Here is a 26,049-nt window from a genome sequence, read left to right on the forward strand (position 1 = left end):
CCCTCTCTACTGCTCCCCTGGCAAGAAGGGAGAGCACCTCCTGCTTTAAAAGGGCTTCATGAGATGGGTCCCTGAAGAGGAATGGGGGGAGGGGAATGGGTAAACGGTAAAGAGAGGAAGGGAATCGAGTACCCTCTCTTATCAGGTCTAGCACCCATCTGTCTGATGTAATCCTGGTCCAGGCCTGGTAAAAATGGGACAACCTGTTCTCAGAAAGAGGGTCTAATGTGAGAGCTGGTACATGGCCCTCAGGCGCATCTTCTAAAGGGGGGCTTGGAAGGTTGGTTAGCAGGACGGCCTGGAGATCTTCTGCAACTCCTCTAGATAGCCTTCTCCTATTACGAGTGTTATTTGGTCCAAAGGGGTTGTTTTAACCTGTGCCCGCGTTATGATACCTGCACCTCCACAGGTCTTGCCTCTAGGGAGGGTATTGTGGTCTAGTGGGTGCCCTGGCATTAAGTGACCGTCTCTGTGGAGCTGCTGTATGTATGCCTAGAATCCTAAGGGTGACCCTCGTGTCCTTAAGGGTGTGGAGTCTTGACTCCGTGCTTTTAGAGAAAAGGTCCTTGCCCTTGAAGGGTAGGTCTTGAATGGTGTTTTAGACATGCTAGGATATACCTGACAACTGTAGCCACGCGCCTCTGTGCATGACTACCCCCGATGCCATGGTTCAGGCTGTCGAGTCCACAGCATCCAATGCCACTTGCAATGCCGTGCGGATTATGGTTCTGCCCTCATAAGTCATGACAGTATACTCTTGTCTAGAGTCAGCAGGTAAGAGGTCACAAAACTTGTCCATCGTCTGCCACGTGTTATATGCATACCTGCTGAGCATCGCCTGCTGGTTTGCGATGCGCAATTGAAGACCCCCCAGTGGCACAGACCTTATGCCCCATTACGTCTAGGCGTTTGTGCTCCTTAGACTTAGGAGTAGGCACTGGTTGCGCTTGCCCTTCCTTCTGGGCCGCTGCCTGTACCACTATTGAGCCTGGAGTAGGATGAGAATAGAGGTGCTTGTGTCCCGTTTGTGGGATGAAATACCTTTTCTCTACTCCTTTTTGGGTAGGCAGGATTGATGCTAAAGTTTGCCACAGAGTAGTTGTGCGTTTAGCCACTGTTTTGTTAAGAGGCAATGACAGTTTTTCCAGGGTATCTGCAGTCAATACGTCTACCATGGGATCAGAGACTTCAACTACTGACTCCACTTGGACACCTAGATTAGTAGCCAATCTACGCAGGAGGTCTTAGTGAGCATGAGCATCCATAGATGGCATTGAAGGTGCCGGGTCTGCCAAGGCTTCATCGGGCGATGAGGAAGACACTCTGTTGCAGCCCTGTTGTTCCTCCACCACAGGCCGGCAGTGGTCTGGCGTCAGTTCCACTGGAACTAGGTCTGTAGTTGGCCCCTTTCCGCCTCATCTCTGGGCTCCTGCCTTAATGGACTTTGCCAAGTGTCCACCTTAGGAGGCCTTGACACTGAGGCTGAAGGGATGCTCAACCCTCTTGATGGTGGCACTGGACTTTGCCATTGGTGATAGGCCCAAGGTGTCCAAAAAGGCCAGGGTGGTTGAGCTTGTGGAGGCCATGTTTGCTGAAAGTCTCCTTGTCTGGGCCAGTGCCGGGAACGAGAACGGTACCGAGATGAGATCCTCGACGAAGACCAGAATAGTAGCGATTCAGCTTCCGACTCCGAAGAATATTAGGATGCAGACCATGGCGGTGCCGTGGGCAATGCCCTGGAGAGGTGATGCTGTCTAAACCTGCCCATGGACTCTGGTTTCCCTGTATGCACTTGTCTAGGTGGGGGCATGGTGGCCGGTGCTGGAGGATCGGTGCCTGGTGACCTTTGCAGCACAGCAGGTGGAACATCCTCTGATACCGAAGGCGGTACTGATGTTGTAGCTGGCAGCACTGATCCCATCTGTGGTGCCGTATGACATAGCGCTGTAGTGGATGGTACCGCCATTGGTGGTGTGACCAAGATACGTGCTCTGCCGCTGTTACCAGTGCCGCCGAGGCCCCCAGTGCCGTAGGCAAACACTCCCGATACCGAGGGAGCGCGGGCTGAGGTGGCGACGCCATGAGCTCTATCAGCTCTTGCGCTGCTTCAAAGGTCCCCAGCGTGAATGGCCTTTGCAGCTGTATCTGCTCCGGACTATGTTCCCGCACCGTGTCATTGCGATGCCTCTGGGTGCCATCTTCCCATCAGCGCCAGGGGGATCGAGAAGGTGAATGTAACCAGTGCCGGCTCTTGTGCAGTCTCTTGGCCAGAGATCTCCCTCTATTGTCCCTTTTCTTCTTCGGCACCAGAGACTGGGATGGGTGCCTCGGTGCTGAAGGCTTTGGTGCCGCGGTATGGAGAGGTCCCGGTTGGGCTTCCCACACCCATGCTGGTGCACTGTGGACTGCACCTTCCTTCTCTGGTGCCATTTGAAGCGCCAACTCTATTAAAATGAGTTTTAAGTGAGAATCTCTCTCCCTTTTGGTTCTTGGCTTAAAACTTCTGCAGATTTTACAGGAGTCCGTCAAGTGGGCCTCCCCCAGGCACTTTAAGCAAGAGTCATAGGGGTCTCCACGCGGCATCGGTTTAGCACAGGACGCACAGAGTTTGAAACTGTGTGGGCCTGGCATACCCTCCCCCATAGGGGAGAGAACACTCAAAATACCTAAGTGCTAACTATACAATTAAATGCAAACAGACTAAAGATCTATTTACATTACAAAGAACTCTGATCTCTGGATTAACAAGTCAACAAGAGAAGCTCCAACAACCGACATGGACGGTAAGAAGGAACTGAGGAGTGGTACTTATATGCTGTTATCGCGGCGCCACTGCAGGGGGCAACTTGCCGGCCCGACGGGTACTGCTGGGGAAAAAAAGCTCTGGGAACCATGCGTGAGGCACGCGCGCACCTAATTCAAATGCACATGAGCAACCACTCAGAGGAGAACCTGGAACCACTTCAGCCAGGGCTTTAGGTCACCAGTTGCTTCCAAGTGCTGGTGCCGGAGCCTTGCAGAGACACATGCTAAAAGGGATTCCCCCCCCTTTGAACAACCATTTCTCTGCTTCTGTTGCATGCTTGCATACCTCTTTGAGGGACAGCAAAGCTCTCACAGTGCCTGCTGTGGTTGCCCAGCTTTTTTGGATGCCACAGCTTTTCTGTTGGTGCCATGGAGCCAGAGCTGCCCCATGGCATGTGATGGCCCCGCATGGCCACTCTGCAATTTTTGCAGCACTTTGTGCCAGCTTCCCGGTCCTGACCGAGCTCGACACTGAGCTCATTCTGAGACCCTCTCCCTGGGTGTGGGAGCTATACTCTGGCAACCACAAGCCACTGTGGAGAGGCATTTCTGGAGTCTGGACACCAGTTTGGACTGGTGGGACCAGCTGGTCATGGAGCAGTGGCATGACCAGCAGTGGCTCCAAAACTTCTGCATGCAGAAGGACACCTTTTTGGAGCTGTGTGCCTGGCTCACCCCTGCCCTCTGGAGACATGACACCTACCTGCAGCCCGCCAACCCCCTGGAGAAGTGGGACACAATTGCCCTCTGGAAGCTTGCCACCCCAACAGCTACCAGTTGGTGGGCAATAAGTTTGGTGTGAGGAAGACCCATCGTTGGGGCTCTCCTCATGGAGGTACAGCTAAAGTCCCTACACGGGGGGGGGGGGGGGGGGGGCAGAGTGGGGAGGGAGGGAGAGGAGAGATTCCTGTTAAAGGGGGACCCTTGGGAAAGGGAGGTTGGAGTGGTAGGGGGGGAAGCCCCATCTGTAGCCAGACAGGAACCCCTCTGTAACATCCATCTTTGCTTGCCTGGAGCATGCAGGGCACACAGAGCAGTAAAAGCCTTGAACAGAAGGCCTGGATATGCAGGCTGCTGTGACCCTGAATGGCAGTAAACAGAGATATGCCAATTGCTGACCAAGAGGCTGCTGAGGAGTGCCCTTGACTGAAACCCATATTGATATGAACACACAGCCATCCACAGGGGGAGGAATCTCTCGCCGAGTAAAAAAATGTCAAGTACTTAAAATTTAGTTCTCTCTCTTGCAAGTGTAAATTAAGTTGAAATTTGCTTGTAAGAACTGGCGTCACAAAGACAGACCAGTACAATTTGGCATCTTAGATAAGAAAGAGGATACGGGCCCTTATGGGTATAAAGATGGGTCCAGCAGCACATTTACTTTGAGTATCAATCTACCATCGATCTGCTGGTCGGGTTAGGTGATTGGCCTCCCGAGGTTCCATAGGGTTCTATCCAACAGAACTGTGCTGCAACTAGAATACATAATCACTTCACATTCCATAGGTTCCTCCACACTGCCCTGACCACCTCGTATTCGTCTTTCCTAGGAATTGAGGGACCAGCCCTGGCTTGATCCGCTGGAGTCGAGAGGCACAGAAGGGGGTAAAAATTGTACCTGGATGTGGTCCTTTGTCTTAAGTGTACACATAGACTTAGAGCTCTTTAAAGATTAAGCTGTTACTTAGTACCATTATTTCTATTTTCTATCTTCATTTTCTTTATAACCATTTTTAAGATCTATATTTGCTAGCAGTTAAGAAATAGAGCAATAGCCATTGTAACCATATGATTATAAGCTTCTTTAATAAACCTGTAACTGTTTAAGTTTTAACCTGACTCCTTCAGTACTATAACAGAACCAAGCACAATTTAAAAGAACTTCAGCCGGTCATAAGGGACAGGTATAGGGGGAGCTTGAGCATTTGGATCGTGTCGCTCCCAGGAGACAGATCCGTTGGGGCATCTCTCAGTCCTCCCTAGACTGCCCGCTGCGAAGGGATCCTGTATCCTAGCAGCTGAAATCTGATATGTAATAAGCTCTTCCTATAAAATTCTGGGGCGTCTGTCAGCCTGTTGGCTGCCCTCCGTGACGGGACCCCGGTCCTAGCGGTAAAGGCACGGACGTTAAACCTTCTCTCAGTAACATATAGACACACACACACACAGAGCCCTGACCATCGGCTGACACCATCTCTGGGAGGTTGTGCCTTCCTGTCTTCACACAGCCCTTCTGCTGGGGGGGATGGCCACATAGGGGGTGGCTCCTGGGGTATTTGGAGGGGGAGAGAAGGGGGGGAATCCCTGACTCATTCTCTGTTTTTTGTGTTTGTTTGTTTGCTTCTGCAGGTGGTGAGTACCATTAACTCAATTCTGCTGTGGAGGGTCATCCACCTGTGAGACCTGGACCAAATCATGGCCGAATTTGCTGCCCTGGGGATCCCAAACTGCGATGGAGCCATATATAGGACCCACATTCTGATCCGAGCACCAGAATATCGAGTGGCCCAGTATATTAATAGGAAGGGCTATTTTTCTATGGTGCTGCAGGCCCTAGCTGTCCACCGTGGACAGTTCACAGACATTTGTTAAGTGGTCAAGCAGGACATATGATGCCTGCATCTTCAGAAACTCCAGCTTGTACGGGAAGTTGGAGGCGGGCACATTCTTCCCCTTTGTAGTTGGGGATGTGCAGATGCCACTGTGCATCGTGGGGGATGTGGCCTACTCCCTCATGCTGTGGCTAATGAAGCCATATTCCGGACACCTGGACCCCGCAGGGATCAATTTAATGCCCGCCTGAATCGGGTCTGGATCCAGGTCGAGTGTGCCTTCAGTTTCCTCAAGGAGTGAGTCAGGTGCCTCCTGACCTGCCTGGACATGGGGGAGCGCTACATCCCCAAAGTGGTCATGGCATGTTGTGTCCTCCACAACATCGTGGAGAGGAAGGGGGAGGCCTTCCTTCCAGGGTGATGGGCAGACGCCAGACATCACCTTCCAGCAGCCTTCCAGCAGCCGATGACAGCTGCCATCCAACAGGCCCATCAGCCCGGGGTGCACATCAAGGGGGCCCTGAGGTAGAGGTTCTCTCAAGCACCCCAGTAACTCTCCCCAGGGCCTCCCGGCCTCTGCTTGCAGTTCTATCCCTTCCCCACTACAACCCCTCCCTTCACCTCTTCCCTGACCTCAAAATAAAGACACTTATTTGGTTGTGAACAAAATGAAGTCTGTATTTATTTTGCCCTCAAAAAAGGTTGGCGGGGGAAGGGGGCTCATAACCTGGAGGGGGCAGCAAGATATGCCACCTCGAGGGCGAGGACCTCGTCAGAGCTGGGGTTGGATCCAGGGACCAGGGGGGGGGGGGGGGGGAAATGGGGTCAGGGATGGCAGGGGCAAGGCCATGAGCATCACTTGAGCTACGTCTACATTGGCAAGATTTTGCGCAAATACTTTTAACGCAAGAGTTTTTGCGTTAAAGTATTTGCACAAGAGAGCGTCTACACTGGCATGTGCTTTTGTGCAAGAGATGTGCTTTTCCGCAAAAGCATCCGTGCCAGTGTAGACGCTCTCTTGCTCAAGAAATTCATGTTGCCTGTCTACACTGGCCTCTTGGGCAAGAACAGTTGCGCAAGAGGGCTTTCTCCTGAGCGGGAACATCATAGCTGTTGCGCAAGAAGCACTAATTTCACATATTAGAATGTCAGTGTTCTTGCGTAAGAACTCCCCGCCAGTGTAGACATGCAGCATGAATTTTTCCGCAAAAGCGGTGCTTTTGTGCAAATAATTGCCAATGTAAACACAGCCTTGGGGAGTGGGCATGGGAATCACCTGGGAAAGGAGCAGAAGCATCGCATGGGGGGCAGGAGGGTGGAAGCCAGGAGCAGCGACAGCAGGTGGTTGTGCCATCAGGCGTGACATGATGGCACACATGTTATCACACCGCTGCATGAGCTGGTCCCAAGCACTGGCGCATGAAGTCTTCCTGGACCCTGGCATGCCTTCAGCTCCTCCAGGCTCTGGTGGCTGGCTCTGGTGGTGTGGCTCACCCCTCAGTCCCAGCTGGTCTGGCTGTGGAGAACACAACAAGGGAGAGGCAGTCAGTCATCCATGCAGACACTGTCCCTGCGGCCGTGCCCTTCTCTGTGAGCAGCAACCAACAGTCCTCAGGGCAGAGGAGGGAGATATCCTGGGAGCAAGGTCATATGTGGCCTGCACAGTGGGCCATGCCTCACAGGGGCCCCCAAGTACCCAGGGGACTATGCTGCCCTCTTCCCAACCCCACCATGGCCCACAGACAAGCAGGCAAGGGAAGTGTCCAGCCATAGTGGGATCCCCTCATGGGTGTCAGAGGAGCCTGGCCCTCCCTGGTGTCCGCACACACACCTGAGGCTTGCAGCGCTGCCCGCAGGAATGGATGGTGCCTCGCACATGTAGGCATGCCCGTGTGCTATGTGCGGTACTCCTCAGTGCCTCTGGAGTCATGCCTGCGCCCTTCTGGATAGCCTGCTTCCAGCCGTGGCAGGGGCTAGGAGAGCCCCCCACCCCATGGCAGGACATGTGTAGCCTCCTCTGAGCCTGACAGTTGGATCCCACCCGTGCTCAGGGGCTGCTTGCTGTGACCACGTGCTGCACACTAATGCTGCACATAGTTCCATGTGTGCGAACCGCAGCACAATGTCCAGCCCGAGAAGCCCGAGCACCACTTGCCTTCCGCTCCCTGTGCACCAGCCTCCCCGCCCTGTGTGTGAGACAAACTAAGACCACTCACCTGCAAATCCCTCCCTAGATTCCAACGAGGCCTGGAAGATGTCCTGGCTCATATGCACCGGCTCCAGGGACAGGGTCATGGTCTCCATCTCCTCCTCCTCTGCTGGCCCTGGTCCTCCTGCTCCTCCTCCACCATGACCTCCAGCCAAGAGACAACAGGGGTCTGGAGGCCTGAGTCCACCACAACAGGTGGGGAAGACGTTTCCACACCGCCCAGGATCTGGTGCAGCTCCTGGTTATAGGGTCCTGCCCCTAAGTGCGAGCTATGCACTGTAGCCGGGACATATCCCTGGTGGAGCTCCCTGACCTTACTCTGGACCAGTTCCAAGGTCCTGGGTGGGTGTTTGCACTCCTCCAGGGACTTGGCCATGTGCTCATAGATGTCGGCGTTGCACCTCTTGGTATGGAGATCCTGCAAGGTGTCCTCCTCGCTCCACAATTCGAGAAGGGACAGGATCTCTGCCCCGGACAAGGAGGATGCCTGCCTCTTGGTCCCCCTGGGTGGGTCCTGGGACCCCGGGGGCTGCTCCCTATGAGGGCCAGGGAGGTTGCAGGGAGCTTGAGGCTAGGACATGAGCGGCAAGGTCTGTGACAGGGAGAGCCACGCGATGAGGTGCTGCTCTCGGGCTGGCTTCCTGCCACAAGGCTTGTCCAGGGTGCCTGCAGATTTAAGAGGGGTCAGGAGATAGGAACTATAGAGTCCTGATTAATTTGGACAGAGTGTCCACCAGGGCACCTGTGTTATTTCCTGGAGGCCTCATCTTTCGAAAAAATCCCCTCCTCCCCATCCACACACACCTTTTTCAGAAAGAGCTCTTTTGGAAAAGGCATTCTTCTTTGTAGAAAGAGGAGTACCGCTGTTGGAAAAACCCCTTTGTTCTATTTTATTTTGGAAGAACGCAATAGCAGTGTGGACGAAATGCAGGTTGTGTTAGAAAAATGTCTGTTTGTCCGACAAAACTCTGTAGTGTAGACATACCCTGAGTGACCAGCAGGAAGTGCTATTGATGGTCAAGCCTACCCTGTTACTATGTTTAACACTGCTTAAACACTGCTATGTTTAAGCAGCCACCGTAAGACCTACTAAGTAACGTAGGGTGATCTGTTGAGGAAGAACAGTGGGGTCCTCCCTCCTTCAATACTTAAAAGAATATAGAAAGGTATGCCCACCCCAAATTTTAGCTTCCAGGAAATGTATGTTAATAAAGCTGCAAAGGAGTCTGTCTTTTTCCATTATTTAGTGAATTAATTTCTTCCTTTAGGTATATGAATAAAATGTGGATACCCTGCACATAATGGAAAGTCAGGATGTCAGTAATAATGAAAAGCATCTACAACAATTCTCAGGTTTGCTATTTTAAAAAACACTTGACAAAACCTCCAACACTTAGAGGATTTGCACATCAAAAGTACAGTTTAACCCTCCGTTTCACAAATATTAGACTTGCTAACTTTATTATACTGAATTACCAAAGTTTTCCCAACATAAACTACTGCAATAAAGAGAATCTGACAAAATTATTAAGGCTCTGGTTCTTACTACAGAACCAGAAATTAATATGGTCCCTATACCAGGGCTTTTAAGAAAATACGTTTTAAACAGTAAAACAGGTATGTTAGAACACACACACTTAAAGATGCTTTGAAGAATTAATTATATTCTAGGCAGAGTTACAGAACCACCAGTTTCTGCACTACAAGAAATTACCACCTACACAAGAACTGTAGGACACAAGTATTCAGTACCATCACACTGTAAACATTCAAAAGAAAAGCAACAATGTGAGGCTCATTGTCTCTAAACAAAACAAAAAAATGAACCTCTATAATCCAAGATTCCCTCATCAGGCAACATCCCTGGTCCAGCATCATCAGTGACCCCATGGGTGCTCTGGGCTAGAGCACTTATGGAGAGAAATTGGCACCAAGCTCCCCAACTCTACCCTGCCCCTCCACGTACTGGCAGTTCCATGCTTAGCAACTCCTTCCCCATCTTCCCAGAGCTTCCAGTGCACCACAATCAGCCGATCTGTGGTGGTCAAGCTTAGGGAGAGAAGGAGGGAGAACGAGCAGGGACAGGGGGTTTAGGAGAAGAGACGGGGTGGTTATGAAGCCCCGCAGTCAAGAGCCAGGATTGGAGCCCAGAGAGTGGGGGGTGGGGGGCAAGGAAGCAGTAGAGAGGCTTGCATTAACCACTCTTGGTCTAGCAAATTCCCTGATTTGGAAGTGGTCAGGTCCTGAGGGTGCTGGACAAGGGAAGTTCATTCTGGATTACCAACTCAGCTTAAAAATATTCAAACAGTAAAGTTAATATGATAAAAGTTTGCTCTATTATATTCTTTATTGTTTGCTTAGAAAGACCTTTTCACCACTTTCTCAGAACAGCATGAGCGCCAGCTACTTTCAGATGACAAATTTCTGATATTAACCATCCTGCTGTTTAGGAGACATTCATAAGCATCACAGAGCCTTTCAGCAATTTTAGCTGAATTCAACACAGAAGTCTGCAATTCAGAAAAGCTATAGTGAGGAGTTTTAGGGGATATAGTTTTAAAGGATGGAAAGATAAAAACTAAATTTATGATTAGCTTGATTTAAATCAAGGGTCGGCGAATTCCGATCCATGGGCCAGATACGGTCGACAGGGTTAGTCCCTGGGAGGCCTCCACCTCTATATTTACCTGCGCCTCTACAGGTATTGGGCGATTGCAGCTCTCATTGGCCATGGATCACTGTTCATGGCTAATGAAAGTGATGGGAAGCTGTGTCCTGGTCAAGACCACTTCCTGCTGCTCCAATTGGCCATGAATAACAATCTGCCTGTGGAGGCGCAGGTAAAAATAGCCGTGTTAGTACACCAGGGACTAATTCCAGTGGCCACCATTTTTGTATGGTTCACCCCTAATTGAAATACATATTTTTTCCACTTTATGAAGTTTTGAATCTGACAATTTAATCTACCTCAATCATGCAGTATTCCTTTTGACATTTCATTATCATAATACTGGATAATACTAAGAAAGGTTTACCTGTTGGGAGTAGCCTCGAAACATTGGATTAATTGTTTTAATTCCTTGAAACAAATTAGTAGGAACAACAGAACCAGGTCTAGGAAAGAAAAGTTTGTGAAAAAATTAAATGGCCTGCAACTTCTTCACTGGTATCATCATAATCAGCTTGATCACCATAAGACACATTTTAACAAATTTCAAACATATTATTCTTATCCCAATGTAATTGTGTCTTTTGGGGGGCTATGGGGAAAGGGAAGATGGGTAATGAATACAAACATATATTTTTCTCACAGCATAGGAAAACCAAATATGTGAAACTGGGGTTTTTGTTTAAAGGCCTTGAAACAAGTTCAAACAAAATTAATTGGCAATACAGCAAGGAATTAATTTGGTATGCATGAGACATCAACTTCCTCCAAAGTCCTGTTTAAAATATTAAGGAGTATTTATTTGCCACACAGTCAATGCAAGGAAATAAGTTTATTTGTAGAGTATCAAGCTTCCTTTTGAAATAAAAAAGGCTGATATCAAATGGATACAGAGTCAACTTCACAAAGAAGTTGTGGTTTATACACTGAGTAAGGCCCACAGAAGGGAGGCTGGGTAGTAGCATAGGAACAAGAATGCTGTGTAACTGATCCCAGGATACAAGATACACCACAAGGACAATCATCAATACATATTTGAGTCTCTTAACCATATCCAATACCAAAAGTGAAACCTTTTTGAAAAGAAGGAATGGGAAGGAAAATATGCACCAATCTGAATTTTAGCATAAGCTGTTAATTGTTCTTTTAAAAAAAAAAGTTAATTCCACCTACATTTTAGAAGTCTCAGAGGGGTAGCCATGTTAGTGTGTAACTAAAAAACAAAAACAAAAACCCACAAAACAACCCTTAAAAAATAACAATGGTCATGTAGCACCATAGAGACTAATAAAAAATATATATCATCATGAGCAGGGGTCGACAAATTATGGAAAACCCTACTCGCCAGACAAAAAAGGGACTCGCCACCCTCCCCTACAAAAAGTGTTTTTTTTAATGGCATAAATTCCTAATAAGAATAAGAACAGTAATTACTAATAAGTTATTAATAAATATCACCCAGGTTATTCATAAATATCTTATAAACTTCTACCTTTTCTCTCTGCTGCCATGTCTCCTCCCTTTGCTCCATCAGCTCCCCTGGTGCCTGCTGCCCCCCAATCCCTCACCCTCTGCTGTCCTGACTCCTGTCCATCACACTGCCCTCAGCCTTCCTGAGACCTGCCCCCATCGCCAGCCCTTCTCTCTGCCCTGTGCCCACTCCTCCAGTAGCCCCACTCTGATCGTGTGAGCTAACCCTCCTCATCCCCTCTCCTAAATCCTCCCTCTCCACACCTGCCCTGCCTCTCCCCTCTGGTGCTGGTCCCTCCCCTGCAGATGTCTGCCCTTCTGCTTCACCACCAGAATCCCTTGGCACCTGCACCTTTCTGGTGCCTCCCCCTGCCCTCACTGTCCCTGCCCCCTTTGCTCTCTTTTCCCCTGATACCCACCCCCTCACCACCCTTTGCCCCCATTCCCCTCATGCCCCTGTGCCCTCACAGATTCCTTGCTCCATCCTTGCCTTTCTCATGCCCACCCCTTCTTTCAAGCCTTCTCTCAGCACCTCCCCCTCCTCCTCTAGTCCCCAGTGCCCTTACCCTCTCCTCTCCCAGCATCACCCTGTCCCCCCTCCCACTGACACCTCCCCTCCTGCCCTTTTCCTCATTGTCTGCACTTGGCCCCCTGGCATTTGTCTCTCCTGCACCCCTGTCCCTTGGTGCCTTCCCCTTTCTTCTTCTTCTTCTACTGACCTCCTCCCCTCTGCACAAGCCCCTTCTCCATATTTTCCCATCCCCCCCTTCCCACAGCCCAGCCCAGCCTCTTCCCCGCCTCAGGGGCCAGCTCAAGGTTTTTTGCTTCCCCTCCTCCCCTTTGTTGCTGTCTTTTACACGTTTGCATTTTGCAATGTGTTTTTGTTTTTTTTTTGTCCCGGCATTTTAGCTCTATAAATAGCACATAGCATTTTCATTCTTTGTGTCCATAAAGGCAAAGGCGCTTTAAGTGAACTCCCCCTTTCACTTGCTGCTAGGTCACAGCAGCCTTTTCCCTGCCCTGTCCAGCCCCTCTCTATTGGGCAAGCACCCTTCACTCCCGACCCACAGGGGGAGCAGGGTGCAGGGACAACACAGAGCCAGAGGGGTGCAGGGCACAGTGAGGGAGTACGGGGGTGGCGCGGGGAACGGGAGGCACAGAGCCAGAGGGATGCAGGGATGAGGGGTAGCAGGGTGTGGTTGAGGCACGGGGAATGGGACATGGGTAACGGGAGGAGCAGAGGGATCGGAGTCTAGGGGCAGTGCAGGGAACAAGCAGCACAGAGCTGGGGGGCAGGGATCGGGGGAGCAGGGTGAGGGGCTGCGGTGGAGGCACGGAGAATGGGACACGGAGAACAGGAGGGGCAAAGGGATCTGGGTTTAGGAGCAGTGCAGGGAATGGGCAGCACAGACTGGGGGGGCAGGAATTGGGGGGAGCAGAGTGCGGGTGTAAGGGCGGCACAGAGCCAAAGAGTCTCAAGGAAGAGGAAGAGCAGGGAATCCGGGGTGCAGGGGAGGTGTGAGGAATGGGCAGCGCGGAGACAAAGGGGGGCTGGGGCCGTGGCAGGACTGGAGCCGGCGGGGCGGGCCCTGGATGTGCTGCACGCTGCAGCCAGCTCCCGGGGACACGCAACCAGAGCCGAGCTGCTGCAGCCCTTTAAAATCAGCGGGGCCAAGTCACGCCAGGTCACGCCAGCAGGCAGCCCAGTGGAAAGAATCTCCGCACTTCCCCTTTCCCAGCAGCGCTCTGCTCCTCTGCCAGCCAGCGGATGGGATGGGGCCGCGTCGCCCGTAGTGCGGGCTTCGGCCAGCCCGTCACAACGGCCCACCGGGCCAGTCCGCCCCTGCATTCGCCGTCTGGAAAAAATCTACTTGCCACGGGCGAGCGGGCGAGTGCATTTGTCGAGTCCTGATCATGAGCTTTCATGGGCTCAATCCACTTCTTCAGATGATAGACTTGTCATCTGAAGAAGTGGGTTGGTCCCATGAAAGCTCATGATACTATTTATATATTTTTGTTAGTCTAAGATTGCTACAGGACTATTATTCCAACACTTAAGGAATTTTTTTAAAAGAAGCAAAGGGGGATGATCTGCTCTACCCCTTAAAAACACTTCTCAGACAATTCAGGAGATAAGGGGAAAAGGAAGCATAGAGTTTCAAGATTTGTATGGCCACAGCATTGTTTGCTCTTTGACTGCAATGTGTTAAAATGGGTCTTGTCAACATATAGAAGTATGTAGGAAAAATGTGCATTTAAAGTAGAACAGTTACTATTAAACAAATCCAAGGTAGACAAGATCTTATTATAGAGTCTAACACTGCAACTCTTTTTTTCCCTCCTTTCTCTTCTCACAATTTCCAAACATCAAAAGTGATGGGTCATTTATAAAAAACAAGTTATTGAAATTTATGGATGTCACTGAAACAGGGAAATAGATGTATGTAATGATGCTGAATGAAACAGATAGAAAACCAAAGTTTGCTCTATCTCAGGTTGTTTAAACAACTGGAAACTGGAGGCTCAATTATCCATAGAAGGGCGCTCTTATTTATAACTTACATGTTTCACTGTGTAAGGAAGTCAATCTTGTCATGTTTCCTAGGATGAAAATCTAATGCCATTATGCAATCATTATGGGTTCAACTATAGGAATAGCTGTAATGGGAAAATCATTCTTTCAACCTGAAGGCAAACATTGTGCCATCATCACTCTAAGCAGCTAAATGGCATGTGTTTTAAATTGTCGCATAATATACAGAAAAGCCTCTTTTGTGTAACTTTTACACTCAAACATAGGTTAACTTGCCCAACTTCATCACACATCTTTTGAGAATTGTTTTTAAATTAATTAAATCCAAAGCCTGTAACTTCTGCAATACACTTTTTGAAAATCACACACTGGACAAAGCAACTGGAGCTAAGACAAATTCATCGCTGTGCTGCTGTCCAAAGTTTATATATAAATATATTCCACAAAAAAGTGGTAAATACCTGCTTTTGTGCCAAAGTTCTGTCATAAGCTTGAGATAACTTTTACATATTGCTGGTTTCTTATCTGTTCGTGCTAAAGCCCCGCAGTCAAGAAAAAACTGTGTCAAGGGTGGGCTGATTAGACAGAAGGAAACAAGATTATTATTCTTTAAATAGTGCTAAGAGAAATGTAAGTCCTACATTCATTTTAACAACATTTTAGCTAAGGATAATTACTGACATTAACATGATAAACATTTAATGATTTATTTTCCTAAACCCTCTGGTAATATTCATCTGTTGCTTAATTAAATTACTTTATCAGTGACACAATGCCTCACCCAGACCAATCCTGGCATTAGTTTGAGATACTGGGATAGCCCAGTGGGAGCCACCTCACAAGGACAGGTTCCCACTAGCCTGAGGGGTATCAAGGCAATGTAGCTTGCGGGGGATTGTGGCATGTCACTGCGATCCTTGCCCTGTGAAGTCATGATGGCTGAAAACTGGCATTTTCTGATTATGTAATATGCTACAAGACATTTTCAGAGAACTTTTATAGCTAATATTTTTTTTAAATACTCCTTAATGGCTTACAAGAATAGCATTAAAAATATCACCATAAGGACAGGCTAATCTTGTCGTGTTTCCTAGGATGAAAATCTAATGCCTGAAAATTAACATTTAGTTTTACGGTAAGAATTACAAAATAGCTTGATCTGGAAAATTGTGATTTTTTTTTAAACAGATGGGTAGATTAGTTCCAATATCTATTATTTTAAGCAACACAGAGAGTACATTGTTCCCTTAAAATTACACTTTATCATAAAGAGGAAGAAAACACTGACAGTCTACCTTTAAAGGGGTACCAACTTAAAAAAAATAACTACTGACAAAAAATTGTTTACATACACGTACGTACTAGACTCCTAAGAATACTACTATAGAGATTAGAGAGAAAAAGTCTCTGCAGCAATTTACTTGATACGTTACACGATCTTTCAAATACAAAAGAGTATTTCATTGTTTCCCATAGTTTGTAATTTGTCTGCATGGGTGTTTCTTCCAGAAACAGGGAAAAAGTATGATAAAATGTATATTGTAATTCAAACAAACAAACAAACAAAAAGTAGCAGAGTAACTCAGAAACAGATGTAATAAAGTGCTTAAAACTATTCTAGCTCCTTTTTCTAAAACGATAATGTCACATTAAGGAACATTTGTTACATGAGCAGTGAAAACTGATGTTAAGATTTCTCTTTGGAATAATACATTTTGTAGACTCTAAATTTAACTGCTGTTTACTAGTTAGGTAATCCAGTGCTTTCAAACTTTCAATAGGAAATCAAGAAGTTTGGTTGAACATATCTTTGTTAAACAATCTGTTAAGAAATATATGTAGTCTAGGAATACACCAAATGTTGGTACCTCTCTGACCCTGAAGGCCTGCCCACCTATAACTATAAGCCCCTCCTTCTGTATTATTATTCTAACTTAAAGCAAGGTCAGGGTTTGGTTGTACCAGGAAAATGCAATGTGCCTGGAATCTGACTGTTTTCCAAAACATGGAAAGGGAGGGGGCTGATAGGGTGGATAGTTATACTGAACAGTGACCACTGTGGGCAGCGAGCACAGAGGACAACTATACTGCATAGTGACCATGGGGCGGTGGAGGAAGGGGGAAGGCAGGCCATAACAGAAACAGAATGGCTAACTGGGGATGGGGCTTTCCACATTGCTGGTCATCAGCCACAGGTAAATGGCCCCAATGCTGCAAATCCCTCGTATCCAGCCCTTGGCCACAATGCCAGATGGGGGCAGAGACCCACTGGGCCACCAGTGCAACTGCTGCACCCCCTCCAAAACCATACTAAGAGGTGGTTCTGGGGGTAAAGGCACAAATAGAAAACCTATTAATCAGCAATAAATTATTAAACATAATGACTAGGTTTTGGTTCATTACACAAAAGAAATAGCTAGCAATAATGTACTTTAAGTAAATAGGTTAATTACCAGTCTACTTTTTTTAAAAAGAAGGTGAAGGATAGTCTATTTTATAATTGGGAGCAAATTTTAATAAAAAATGAAAGCAAAAATTAACAAACTATCCCTGATACTTTCAAGCTTTTTGACCTATGAGTATTTAGAGATAAATTAAAAATCTATTTCACTTTGAATGTTTATCATTATTTAATATGCATTGTGAATGTTTAGTATCTAATTAGGATCTTGAAATTCTTTGATCTGTTTTTGAGATTAAGATCCAAGTAGTTCAAATTTTTAAGCATTATAGCAGCTGCTTTTATAACATTTGCAAATTTAAACTTATGTTGCTAAAAGACTACACAATGCCATGTCATTTTAGCTACTGTAAGTAGCCACTTAAACTTTTCAGACTGGAAAACAACATAGGAATTCAAAGCTTGCAAATGCCCCACACATCACATTTTTTTGCTGGCAGGAAAACAAAAAAACAACTCAAAGAATGGTCCTACACTGAAAAGAAGACCTGGCTATTAATCACCAATTCTCTTTTTAATTTTTAGAACTAATATTTTTGATTGAGGGCTGTAAGATATTAGAAGGGAAATGCATTAGAGGGAAAACAAGCCCACAGATAAACTAAACTATATACATATCCTACAACTCTTCCATAATACATTCATTTCACTAGCACTATTCACACTATTGAAGGATAAAGCTACCAAACACATCAGAATAAGGTTTATATTGATACAATTTTTCTAAAACTTAAACTGAAGACTTTTTTGAGGATCAGGTTTATAACTGAAAACATGCAGATAAATATAACCTTAAAGTAGGTATCTGTAACAGTCATTTTCCTTACCAATTGGAAAGAGCTTGTAAAGCTGCATTCATATAACAAGTGTTTCCAATATTTTTCAATCCTGTAAGACCTGTAAATAAGAAAAATACATAAGCCAAGCTAAAATTTAAAAAGAACTATGGAGAAAAGTAATATTCTACCCAAAGATTTATTAGTCATTTTTTGCTCCCAGTTACACCTCCATAACCCTTTAGAGACTAACGGGAGTCACAGGTTAAACGAAGTAGAATTTGATTCCTAAACCGATAAAATATCTCAACTTCTATTTTTCTGTTGGTTGATTAGAATACCTAGTGTGAGTAGATTTTATTTTATCTTTTCTTTTGTGGGTGGGAGAGGGAGAGAGAGAGAGACCTGGATTTGAAGATTATAAAGATAAGGGTTTGAAATGTTTACATTTTACAGTAAACTTCTGATAATCTGGCACCTTTAGGACCCAGGGGGTGCCGGATTATTGGATATGCTGGAAGGGGGGCTATGAGGGGGCGGGGGAGGGGGGGTCGGCAGGGAACTGCGCGGCATGGGAGAGGGCAGCACCCCAGCTACTCTGCCCTGGCTTCCCCAAGTCCGCCGCCGCTCAGGTGAGGGTCGGCACTGCGGGACACATCCGGCAGCACCCCAGCTGCTCTGCCCCCAGCTCCCCCAAGTCAGTCACTGCTGAAACTGACGAGTGGCTGACTTGGGCAAGCCGGGGGCAGAGCAGCTCCAATTGTCCGGCTGGCCGGAGCGCTTCCGGATACCAGTTGGTGCCGGACTATCAGGAGTTTTACTGTACTTGCATTTAGTCAGTATACCAGTTCTACTGTTTGCCTGCATATAAATGAGGGCTACAGTCGTTAATTATATAACCAACAGATGATTTTTTTTAAGGAGGATTTATCAATAACTTTTCAAGACCTTTAATTTGTGCAATGATATTTAGATTATATAACAGTACAGCCGCTCCCCGAGTTACGAACAAGTTATGGACCAACACTTGGTCCGTAACTCGAAGTGTCCATAACTCAGATCCCATAGAGTTACATGGTGACCGCGCTGTTCGTACCTCGGATCTGCATTTACAGCCACTTTGGTTGTAAGTGCGGATGGTCGTAAGTGGAGGTGGTCATAACTCGGGGAGCAGCTATATACATAAACTCCACTACAGCTAATGGGAAACAACTTTATCTGTACAGCAACATTAATATAAAATATATCCCCAAAACAGTTCATAGGGTTAAATATAAATAAAAGCAGGAGGAGAGAAACTAACGTACTGACAGGAAATAAACAGGTTTTTCAAAGATTTAAGAGCAGATGGTGAATCAGTGAGGTAGACACACACAAGAAGACAATGCCAGATGGTAAGAGCTGCAAAGGAAAAGGCTTTGGGCCAACTACAGGGAGGCTGAATGGCAGAAAGCTATTGCTAGCTTAGTTAAGGGAGAACAGAGAAAAGAAAAGAGAAACCAGGACCATGAGATAGAAATATTTCCCCAAAGCTTATACAAGAAGAACTGCCTTAACACATTCACTGGTGTCTCAACAAAGCAACTCATTAAAATGCAGCCAGGAGATAAACTGAAGGAAATAGTAAACAAAATTTATTCTTTACAAAATGTTTAACGACAAAATCCCTATTAGTTTTAAGAGTTTCACTACACTTTTCCTTTACCCCATTTTCCATTATATAATAACCATGCTAGGTTAACATTTAGACAGACAGCCTTTGAGTTCCAGCTCCATTACCAACTTAAAAAAAAAAAAAAAAAAAAAAGGAGTCCTGGCAACTGTAGGCCCAACATGCTAACCAGTATGCAGAAAGCATTCATAAGGCATCTTTTAAAAGAAGCAAAAACATTAAAACAAATTTTGCCATAAGTACCCTGTTACCAGCATGGCTATGACACAAATTTTAGCCCAATGAAAATTATCAACTACAGTAAACATCATAACTGCTTTCTTTATCAGTGAGTGATTACCACAAATGACATCATGAGAGCCTCTACTCTGAAAAAATGGAAATTAAGCTATAGTTGGCAGCTCTTAGAATTGGGGAAAATATTTCCAGCTGGAAAACAAGTAATTTCTAAACACCTGGGGAATGGATTCAAAGATATACACATACAGGTGGAATTAGTTGACAGTTACTGCTCCAGTTTCATTACCTCTTGTCTTCAGCTCATCTTCTTCCATGTCTACATCTAAAGCATCAAATACAGTAACTAGAGGAATCTTCAGTGCTGGATTACCAGGTATTTTAAAATCCTTATTGGAAAAAAAAGGCAAAATATAAGTGTGCTTGTATTTATAAATCCATTTGTTCTTTGTTAGTAATTTTATTGAGAAATGCCTATGTATGAAACATAGGAGATTATTCAAAATACCTGCCTTCTAAATCCATGTTTCATTTTATGTAAAGCAAAACAAGTTTGCAGTTACACTATGAAAGCTTACTAATTCAAGCAAGTTCTCAGGGTAAGAATACACCACTGCACCATTTTCTGGAAAAAGTTGAGAAAATAAGTCAGTGAAGATGCAATGCCAAACATTGGAAGATTTCTTGCCATGGCTTCAGGGACGGTAAACCTGCAGAAGTGGGTTATGCCCATGAAAGCGCATGATACCATCTACATGTTTTGTCAGTCTTTAAGATTCTACTAGACCATTTGTTGTTTTTTAAGTTTAGTCCTATTACAGGCTAAAACGGCTACCCCTCTGCTGCATTAAAATGTACCATGTAACAGTGAATTATAACACATTTATAAAGGATTAGATGAAAGCATACAAATTTGCCACTAGGTGGCCAACTGCATTTAATCAGGAGAGACAAAAGTTGTAAACCCTGTGCACAGAGATGCAGTATGAGAAGCAAATCCTTATTGCATTTTGTGTCATTTTTCTGTGAGCATATGAGAGGAAGAAATCCTAAATAAAATGTTAAGGTAAAAATTAACACATCATACATCCTGCTAATTTCTTCTTATACTGTCAAGTGTGCTGCAACTTCCTTGAGGGCAGAAAAACAGTTGTGTATTGGATGCATTTCAAAGTTAATTGTACAATTATGCCAAGCATTATTTTTAAGTCAATACATCATATATTTCAGGCACACACGTGAATAGCATCAGAAAATCCAATATGTTTAGATGAAACACCACACAATTAGACTTATGTAACGGTCATTTTAAAATAAAAATTTATTATGCCTTACATCAGGGCTACTCAACTTTGGAAGCCCCGGAGGCCACAATGATACTCACAGCACATGTTGAGGGCTGCAACTTAAGTGTGGTTGCATATACATGCAAATATATATGCAAATAGCTTCTTTCACACTGATGGGCATGAATACAAAGATTAAGGCAAGACTACACAACATGAAGGCCCCATTTAAGTCAGTTCTGCTGATATTAATAAAATGCAATATTTACCCGATTTCCACCCATATGACAGCACTTCTAATGAGCAATGACAGTCCAGGAATTTAACTACTAAACACATATCAACAGAAGATCATTATATTGACTACTGTTTTGTTTGCACTCCCACCCATGGGCCGCAAACAAATAGGCGGCAGGCCACGTGTGGTCCACAGGCCACGTGTTGAGTAGCCCTGCCTTACGTCAAATCTACTAATATTAAAACTGAAACAAGCTAACGATACACAAGCATTTTTCAGTCATTTCTTCAGGGGCACTTTCCCCAGAACTTCTGCAACTTCCCTTTTATTGTATAAATGTTGCCAATATCTTCTTGGACTACAACCACTTAGTAGATTGTAACACATGTGGTTAAAAGAATACACAGTATCTGATTTTCTTTAAATCAATTTATTGTATTATTTGTGTGTATATCATACTATCGTCTCTCCCAGAAAAGAAACCCATAGTATTTTCACTGGCATAGTCTTTTTATTCATTTTACTCTTTACACACATTTTTTACCTTTGTATTTGAACTTCAGCTGGCACTCAACAAATAGGCATATAAATAGTGTCTATCCATTCTTCACAATAAAATAACTCATCTGATGGCTACAGAGAAATACTGATGCAGTTTCTCAAGGGCAATGTTGCATGTCTAAATATTAATTCTTTAATGTTTTAATGTGCACAGCACTGTTCAAAAGCTCTAATACTGCAAACAGCTAAGAATCCCAACTCTCACGGATTTCTGTGGGAGAAGTAGGTATATGTTGCATATGGAAGTCAGTACCTTCTCCAAGGAACATATTTACAATCTTCTTTTAAAATATACAGCATCGTTTCCTAAATCCTGGCCATGTGCAAATGTGAAAAAGCTTAATTATCCTAACCGCACCATAAACAATATCAGCTCTCTGATTATTTAATTGTATCTTAATGTCTCGATGATGATTGCATGCTTTAATAATAAAGTTATTCTGTTCACTTTTCTTTTTAAAAATCTCACACACATATACTGTAGTGTAATGGATAAGAGGAGTGCTGACCAGCACCTGGTGACTAAGGGGTTAAACTCAGGTAGCTAGCAAAAGTGTTGGCCAGGAAAACCAATTGAGATAGAGGGATGAAATCTGAATTGGATATAGATTGCTTGCCTGCTTTCTTTGGGTGTGTCTAGACTACAGGGTTTTTTCTAAAAAAGTGACCTTTTTTTGAAAAAACTTCACCTGTGTCTAGACTACTGCTGCATTCTTTTGAAATTAAATCATAAAAACACGGCAGTCTTTTTGACTGTGGAAAACCTCATTTTACGAGGAATAACGCCTTTTTTTGAAAGTGCTCTTTCAAAAAAAGACACTATGTAATGCAAACTGTGCTTTTTCGAAAGTACTGGCTGTAGTCTAGACGTACCCTTTCTGTGGGAGAGAAAAACCAGGAGCTGAGAGACACAGAATGATTTAAACCCAGGCAGGACTACCATGTCTCCAAGGAATTTGGGGCACGGAAGTGGACTGAACAAAGAGTAAACTGGAGATAAGTAAAGGGAAAAGTGAATCTAGTCATATTGAGGGTAATTTTTCTTTATTTTGTAATTTGATTTGAACTGCTCTGTGTGAATCTATGCCTCACCTCCCCATTTACCCGCTAGCACTGAGCCCAGAGACTTGACTTTGTTTTGTTTTCATTTGTTGCTCTGCAACATCTAGCAACCAAGTATGCTTTATCAAGTTTATCTTTTGTTCTGTAATTTAAAAAATCACTTTTTATAAGGGGATGATCTGATTCTTGTATTCTGGAAGGTCTGTCTGTATCTGCATGCCTCAGACTGAGAGGTCAGCTAGTAGAGACTGCAGCTTGTTTTCCTCTTTTCTTTTTTCAAGCTCTTTTAGAGCAAAAGAGCTTGGGGTACCCAAGGGTGGGTTCAAATGTTCACCCCTGATTTTGTAGGGATAAAAATCACTTGATAGAGGCAGTGATTCCCCAAAATCTCTGTATTATGATTCTGGGGGGAAGTTTTTGTAACCAGTGTCTGTAGAAGCAAAGGTGGTCTTTTTTTTTTTTTCTTTTTGAGGGCCCTCACCTTCTGCACTCAGAGTTCCAGAGTGGGCAAGAGCCCTGAAATATACCATTTTCTGTTTTTCTCTGAGGAAACATATATCATATCTAGTAATTTTGGTCTTTTCAGTAACTTTGGCTGTACTGCTCAATGGAAAAAAATAGAAAACAATTACATATCTTGTTCGTAATTTATAACAATGCAAATCATTTAAGTTTTAATGAGTTACACCAAAAACGTAAAGTTATGCAAATCCTCTTAAATGTCTTTATATTAGTGGCTGAATGAATACAGACTGACAATTGCTAGTAAGTTTCATTTGATAAACACAATATTTGTACCTCCATGTGAATTTGCACTTCTTTGGTTAGAGAGGCTCCATAAACAAACGACTTTTCTCTGAAGTAGCCAGTAATTATTTGAATGTAACAATTAAAAACTTCTCACTGACCACAAGATAGCAAACTATTTTAAAATCTGAAATCTAGCTTCACAGTCTCCAGTGTCTGATTTAAAAAAAAAAAAAACCACCTTAATAAAATACACTTATAACATCATTCTTGGGAAACAAATAGTGTTACACAGAGATTTAAAATGTAGTTTGGGAGTTAAGGTGCATTAGTCCTCAGAGAGAGCCTTATAATAAATACAGAGACACAAGAAGGGATGACTACAGCACAGCAGCAGTTCCCAACCACCAGTCCGTGGTAGGCTGTGGCACTATGCCAGGCCACGCCCCCAGCTACTAATAAGCTCTGCCCACTGGGGAGCTCCATGGGATATCCCCTGCCAGCTCTGGCCTGCACCATATGACTGGCCACTTCCCAACATCCTGGGGCACTACAGCCTGAAGCACTGGTCGGAGTTGTGCAGGAGAGATGGGCTCCCTAACTGAAACCAGAGTATCTCGGGTGATTAGTGCCGCCCGGCTGTCGGGTGGGTACCGCAAGCCCAAGACATGCACAGACTAAGTGACTCTGCGCCTCCAGGTCCCGACTTAACAGCCTGGGTAGGTTCTCTTGATCCACCAGGAATGTGCACCCACCCCTGTCATCTATGCTGCAGACACCTCTGATCCTGTGCGTGTGTCGGGAGCTATGCTGTTGTCAGGTCTAGCAGAGCAGGGGCAGGTTCTCTTCTCAGCTGGGAGGCAGCGCAGGACTAGGTGAGGGGGGCAGGGCTAGTGCTGGGGGCTCTGTGGGTGGGGGGGCTCTAAGAGGTGGCGGGCTGGCACTGGGGGATTCTGGGGGCAGGGCTCAGGAGGATGGGGCTAATACTGGGAACTGGGGGCTGGCACTGAGGAGAAGCTCTGGAGGGATTGGGTGCAGTGGGGCTATGGAAAAAGGGGCTGGCACTAGGGGGTCTGGTAGTGGGGGGGCTATAAGGGGCGGGGGCTCTGAGGACAGGAGGCTGGCACTGGGGAGTTTCAGTGTAGGGGGCTCTGGGATCAGTGGCTGGCACTAGGGGACTTTGGAGGCAAGGGTTTTGTTGGATTGGTAACATTTTATTTGCATATTCTTTATAAAAATAATGAATATGCAAATATACGAATGTTACCAGTGCATCAAAAGTTTGTGAATTGGTTTGTGGGTCCCTGGTATCAAAAGGTTGGGAACAACTGCAGTACAGAGAATCATATTATCTCCAACACCAAATAAAACAACTGAAAAATAAAACCTTTATTTCAAACAACAGCTAAAAACAAGGTCTGTGTGTATTTCACTTGTTTAAAGAACATACCTGTAAACTATTTCCTTGTGTTTGGTGAGACAGTCTGGCATTTGGCAATGGAGAATGTGATCCCAGTTTTCTATCCAAAAATACTTCTTTGCTACATGCATAACACCAGACACGCAGGGTGGTAAGGTTGACAGTGAGACAATGCTTTGTGTCCTAAAACAGAAGAAAAAAATGATTTAAGAACATGCATTAAACTTCAATGTGCCCAAGCCAGAACTGTACGAAATCTTTCATAAAAAACTAACACAAATTTTAAAAATATTAAGTCTAGCAACAATTCAACTGTTCTTGAAATCCATGCTTTTCACTCATTACACTTAGATTGAAGGGATTCAAACCACATCACAAACACAATCAAAAAGCTATGTCTGGTTTAATTATCAGTACAATCTGAAAAGGGAAGATCATCTTAAATTGTTAGAATTCACTCGCCAATAAAGTACAAGAGTATTAAAAAAGCCCTACCAAATTCACAGTCCTTTTTGGTCAATTTCTTGGCTAGAGAGTTTTCAAATTAGTCAAATTGCTTATTTCCCCATGTTTACATCTAAAATTTCAGTTTTGTAACAATGGAGGTTCCCACACATAAGGCAGTCAGGATGGGAGTGTTGTATGGGGGTTGTGAGATTGCATGCTTACTTCTCGTCTGCTGTTGGCAGGACTGCTGTCTTCAGAGCTAGGTAGCCAGAGAAGGTTGCTGGCCAGACACCCATCTCTAAATTCAGCACCACTACCAGCAGCAGCACAGAAGTGATGGTCACAGAATACGGGAAGAGGAATGTTCCTACATGTCTGGTCTTCCTGACAGTGTCCCACCTATGTGCGAGAGGGAATGACACCTAGAGCCCCAGCCTCCACGTCAGGGGCAGGGGAGTAGCAGTTAAGAGTTACCAGCTTCGGGAGGTGGGTCTGACCCAGCCAGGTAGCAGCCCTTACAAGGGAGAGAAGTCTTCATCCCCGCCACCCCACACACAACATTCCCAGCTGGGACTAGCAGCTGGAGCCCTGTCCTCGGAGTGGCCAACAGACTTCTCAGGGCCCCTCGTACCAACTCTCTTGTCCACTCTGATTTTCCCTCCACTCAGCCCCCTTTCTATCACTGTGAAGTCCATCACACCAGTCTCACTCCCAGCATCTGCCCTCTCCATCAATGTCCTTGTGTTGTCAAACATTCCTGTGAATAGTGATAGAAATGTAGCCATGTTAGTCTGGTGTAGCGGAAACAAAAAACAGGAATATGTAGCACTTTAAAGACTAACAAGATGGTTTATTAGGTGATGAGCTTTCGTGGGCCAGACCCACTTCCTCCGATCAAATAGTGG

General features: G+C 45.3%; 1 protein-coding gene across 7 annotated transcripts in view; it reads right to left on the reverse strand.

Annotated features, from left to right (window-relative positions):
* The window catches only part of USP33 (ubiquitin specific peptidase 33), a 106,245-nt gene that overhangs the window by 48,613 nt on the left and 31,583 nt on the right, over nt 1-26,049 (reverse strand). For all 7 annotated transcript variants that reach the window (XR_012905932.2, XM_006129575.5, XM_075936302.2 and 4 more), the window contains 5 exons: nt 24,728-24,880; nt 19,673-19,772; nt 17,526-17,595; nt 14,699-14,812; nt 10,602-10,680 (listed from right to left, as the gene is read on the reverse strand). Coding sequence is in view for 6 of the 7 variants with exons in the window: in XM_006129575.5 (XP_006129637.2) it covers nt 10,602-10,680; nt 14,699-14,812; nt 17,526-17,595; nt 19,673-19,772; nt 24,728-24,880 (516 nt within the window). In the remaining variant the exon portion in view is untranslated. The remainder of the gene's footprint in view (nt 1-10,601; nt 10,681-14,698; nt 14,813-17,525; nt 17,596-19,672; nt 19,773-24,727; nt 24,881-26,049) is intronic.

Source organism: Pelodiscus sinensis, chromosome 9, assembly GCF_052426305.1.
Source record: "Pelodiscus sinensis isolate ZL-2025 chromosome 9, ASM5242630v1, whole genome shotgun sequence".
In the NCBI taxonomy this organism is placed as follows: Eukaryota; Metazoa; Chordata; order Testudines; family Trionychidae; genus Pelodiscus; species Pelodiscus sinensis.